This window comes from Ciona intestinalis, chromosome 10 (assembly GCF_000224145.3).
Source record: "Ciona intestinalis chromosome 10, KH, whole genome shotgun sequence".
NCBI lineage: Eukaryota > Metazoa > Chordata > Ascidiacea > Phlebobranchia > Cionidae > Ciona > Ciona intestinalis.
In genome coordinates, this window is record NC_020175.2 from 37,652 (window position 1) to 41,128 (window position 3,477).

Sequence of the window (3,477 nt, forward strand, 5' to 3'; positions counted from 1 at the left end):
CCCTNTTTAATTGGCAAATTACATTTACTTTACACGCAACTGTGGGAAAGGCGCTGCATAAACCAAAATGTGGTACGCGAGTAGATAAAGTTATGGAACCACTGCGGCGTGGTTGGTTGGGCAAAGGGCACAATATTTTCGATTGTTACGTTATGAAACTTCATAATTAATAGTTATTTTGCAATAAAACATGTGACGTAACAATTGAACGAAAAATGTTCAAAATGCAACACGGCAATGTTTGTTGTTTGATCGATTTCGTTACCTGATAATTACGAACACCCGACGAACATAAAACATTATATCGCAGCTTAAACAACCGTTTCTATTGCACAATCGCCCACACTAGACTGTGCCTAGCTTTAGTCTATACGCTTTATAATAGGATTTGGTAGCTTAGGTAACAGACGTGCGTAAAATACATTACGTTCTCACGCAAATCGTTCACGTAACCCTTTTGGCCTTATAATGACCTTTTTAATTATTATTGCCTCCCCGTAAATATAATCAAGTGGGCGCCTATGGTGGCAGGGTAGGTGTGCAATTACACTTTTACTATAGGGCTAAAACATATATATTTCTGGTTTGTTTCAAACAAACATAACATCCCAATGTAGATGGTGCAACATCACGAAGATGGTTTTAGTTTTTAAACCAAGTTGAATAAATAATATTTTAACGGATTATCTGGTGTGTATTTCTAATGTTTCGTCTTCAATCCAGCAAGTCAGCAACCCTTCATCAGAGAAGGTTGATTTATTTGAAGATAATTGCGTTATATAATACTGTACTGTTTGTGTTCATTAGTTCATTATACAGTTATCCATAATAAGCAAAATAGAAATAGTTCATCACAACATCACCTACCAGCTTCATCTAATATAAATCCTTGATGTCGCGCTCGTTTCGCTCGACGTTGATTCACTTCATCCTCTTCTTCGTATTCCTCCTCGTCAAAATCCTCCTGCTAATGTTGTTTCTATTGTTAATTTTGTTTCTATCGTTAATGTTGTTTCTATTGTTAATGTTGTTTCTATCGTTAATGTTGTTTCTATTAAGTCAAAGCCGCATGGTAGACAAATAGTTTCAAATGAAGATCAGATTCTTAAACAAGGATGCGCTTTGCAGAAAGATGTTAAAGTTGTCTACCTGGTCTTAGTTCTTTCTGTTTGTATTATTTGTAATGAAACAACAAACTAACAAATACCAAATTAGCAGTGAATATACTGTTTCTATTAACCTTTAAACAAACAATATGTTCCAGCGACAACGATACTGGAATATTTATACATAACCCACAAACACCGAACCTGCTCGTCTTGTGCTTTCTTTTCATCGAGATCCTCACCACTAGAGGGCTCCGAACCCGCTTCATCATCGCTCGGATCTTCTACCTCCTGTAATAAGATTTCTATGAGTTATGAGGTATTAGTGCGTAATACGTGGAATCAGATTTCAATACAAATACCTGGAATCTCATCTGCCAACTAAACTAGTCAGTCTTATATTTGTCGAGTTTTTATTTTCTTGCAACTAAAATTTAGTTGGTGTTTTTTTAGGTTTAGTCGATCGACAAAGCTTTTATATTTAAGATACAACCAAACAACATGAACCAATATTTCCTACAAACACTAGAATCAAATAACATTGCACCAAATTAATGAACACCCAAACACAACATTATGACATCATATTAATTACCTCAGCCTCGCTGTCAGCTTCAAATTCGTTTTTATTTTGATTGAAACCTTCCTCGTCATCAGAGAACTCGCTCGCATCACTATCCGACATGACTCAGCAGTTTTATTATTAATCAGCAAATATTCGACTAAAACGCAACTGTTGGCCTGATTTGGGTGAAAATGATAATTAAGTAAAAAACACACAATGGTACATATATATGCGTAAACAGGGCAGCATTTCTGTAAGAATCAATGACGTTTCATATTTGAATAAATATTAAAAGTTCAGAAACTTTAAACCCAGATTGCAATAAACTTAATCGTTTTATCTGATTCAGCTAATGGTTCTGAAAGCTTTGTCCTGTAGATATACAGCGGGCAGTGATAATGGACAAACTGAAACGTCAAAATCGTTGCAACACCTTAATGCATTTCCGTTTTGAAATACGGAAAAACGAAGCGCTTTAAAAATAACTTGTGTTCTATCATCTGCATGGTACAACGCCTCACGCAAAAAATGTCAACTTCTTGTCCCTTAACCCCCTTACAATACTGACTACGTAATCCTTAAAACTTAAATTTGTCTACACTGATGAAAACTGTATACCACGCTAACATTCTACCTTACTCTTACCACACGAGGTTTCTTAATTAATGAATGGAAAAAAATGCGGTCGTTTGATTTTATATGACCGGAGTATTATAACGGAGGAGAGGTGGTCCTTTATCAAAGTTTTCTTATACTGATTGGGGAGCGTTGGATGAAAAAAATTCACAAATCGACTGCAAACAAAATATTTTAAAGCAGCCTATTTGTTGTTTTTATCTAGAAACAGAAAGTTAAAAATGTTGTACACTGTTTTAGAGCATATAATCGGCGTGCCATTGAACCAAGGTATTGTAGCTTTAAGAATACACGCATAGTTCCCACTCCACTTCCAGAATAAAAATTTGATTAACTCACTCAATGGTTTAAGTTCATAGGCGACTTTGAGCATTCAGCTTGATTGGACGTCATTCTTAGTATGCATTCCGAACGCTGTCTGGTTGTAACTTGTAACATACCGGCGCCGTGGCGTAGTGGTTAGCGCGCCTGCCTGTAACCATTAGGTAATGGGTTCAAGGCCTGTCGCTGCTACCATTGTGGGCGTACGTGTCCTTGGGCAAGACACTTAACGGCAATTGCTCAAAGTAGTCACTAATGGGTTGTCCAAATTATTAACCACACATGAAAAAAAAAAAATCGTCCCAAAAAATAATCACCCACAAGGTAACATACATGTAAGCTGGCACGAGGTGTTAAACCCGTGTGATAACGACTGTCGTTTTCCGGCCACGCGAGGATAAAATAAGTTACATTCATTCATTTAATAAAACTTTACACGATTTCAGTAACATTAGTTTTGGCCCAATATTTAATTAGCATTACCTTCGACATTTATTGCTCCAATAACCTCAGTTTTAGCAACAGATCTATTTGCGTTTTTCTTCCGCGTATTATACAAATACACAGATATTAGTTGTATACCGATTTACTTATTACACAACACAGTTAAAAACGTAAAACCCCGACAGGTGGTTTTTCCCGGTGGGTCATAGAAATCTATACAACACAAGGGGACAAAAACAAGTGTACTGCAACGATTGACTGTAAGGTCTACTATGAACGTTTAAAAACGGGTTTGTTCACCTGTATTTTAAGCATTAACTGCTCCGTGTTTAAATCTTTGTAAGGCGGAAATGTTGCGTTAGAGTTTACCTTAACCGAAATGTTCGGGATTAAATAATATAGTCT

At 36.4% G+C, this 3,477-nt stretch overlaps 1 protein-coding gene across 4 annotated transcripts in view; it reads right to left on the bottom strand.

Moving 5' to 3' along the window:
- The window catches only part of LOC100178802 (transcription elongation factor SPT5), a 16,031-nt gene extending 14,159 nt beyond the window's left edge, over nt 1-1,872 (bottom strand). For 2 of the 4 annotated variants that reach the window (XM_018813765.2, XM_018813763.2), the window contains exons 1-3: nt 1,702-1,872; nt 1,311-1,397; nt 868-964 (exon numbers count right to left, since the gene is read on the bottom strand). In XM_018813765.2, coding sequence (XP_018669310.1) covers nt 868-964; nt 1,311-1,397; nt 1,702-1,791 — 274 coding nt within the window. In that variant the 5' untranslated portion in view covers nt 1,792-1,872. Of the gene's footprint in view, nt 1-867; nt 968-1,310; nt 1,398-1,701 lie in introns of all 4 variants that reach the window. The other 2 variants (XM_018813764.2, XM_009861582.3) reach the window with 1 other exon arrangement.
- Nucleotides 1,873-3,477: the final 1,605 nt, after the last annotated feature.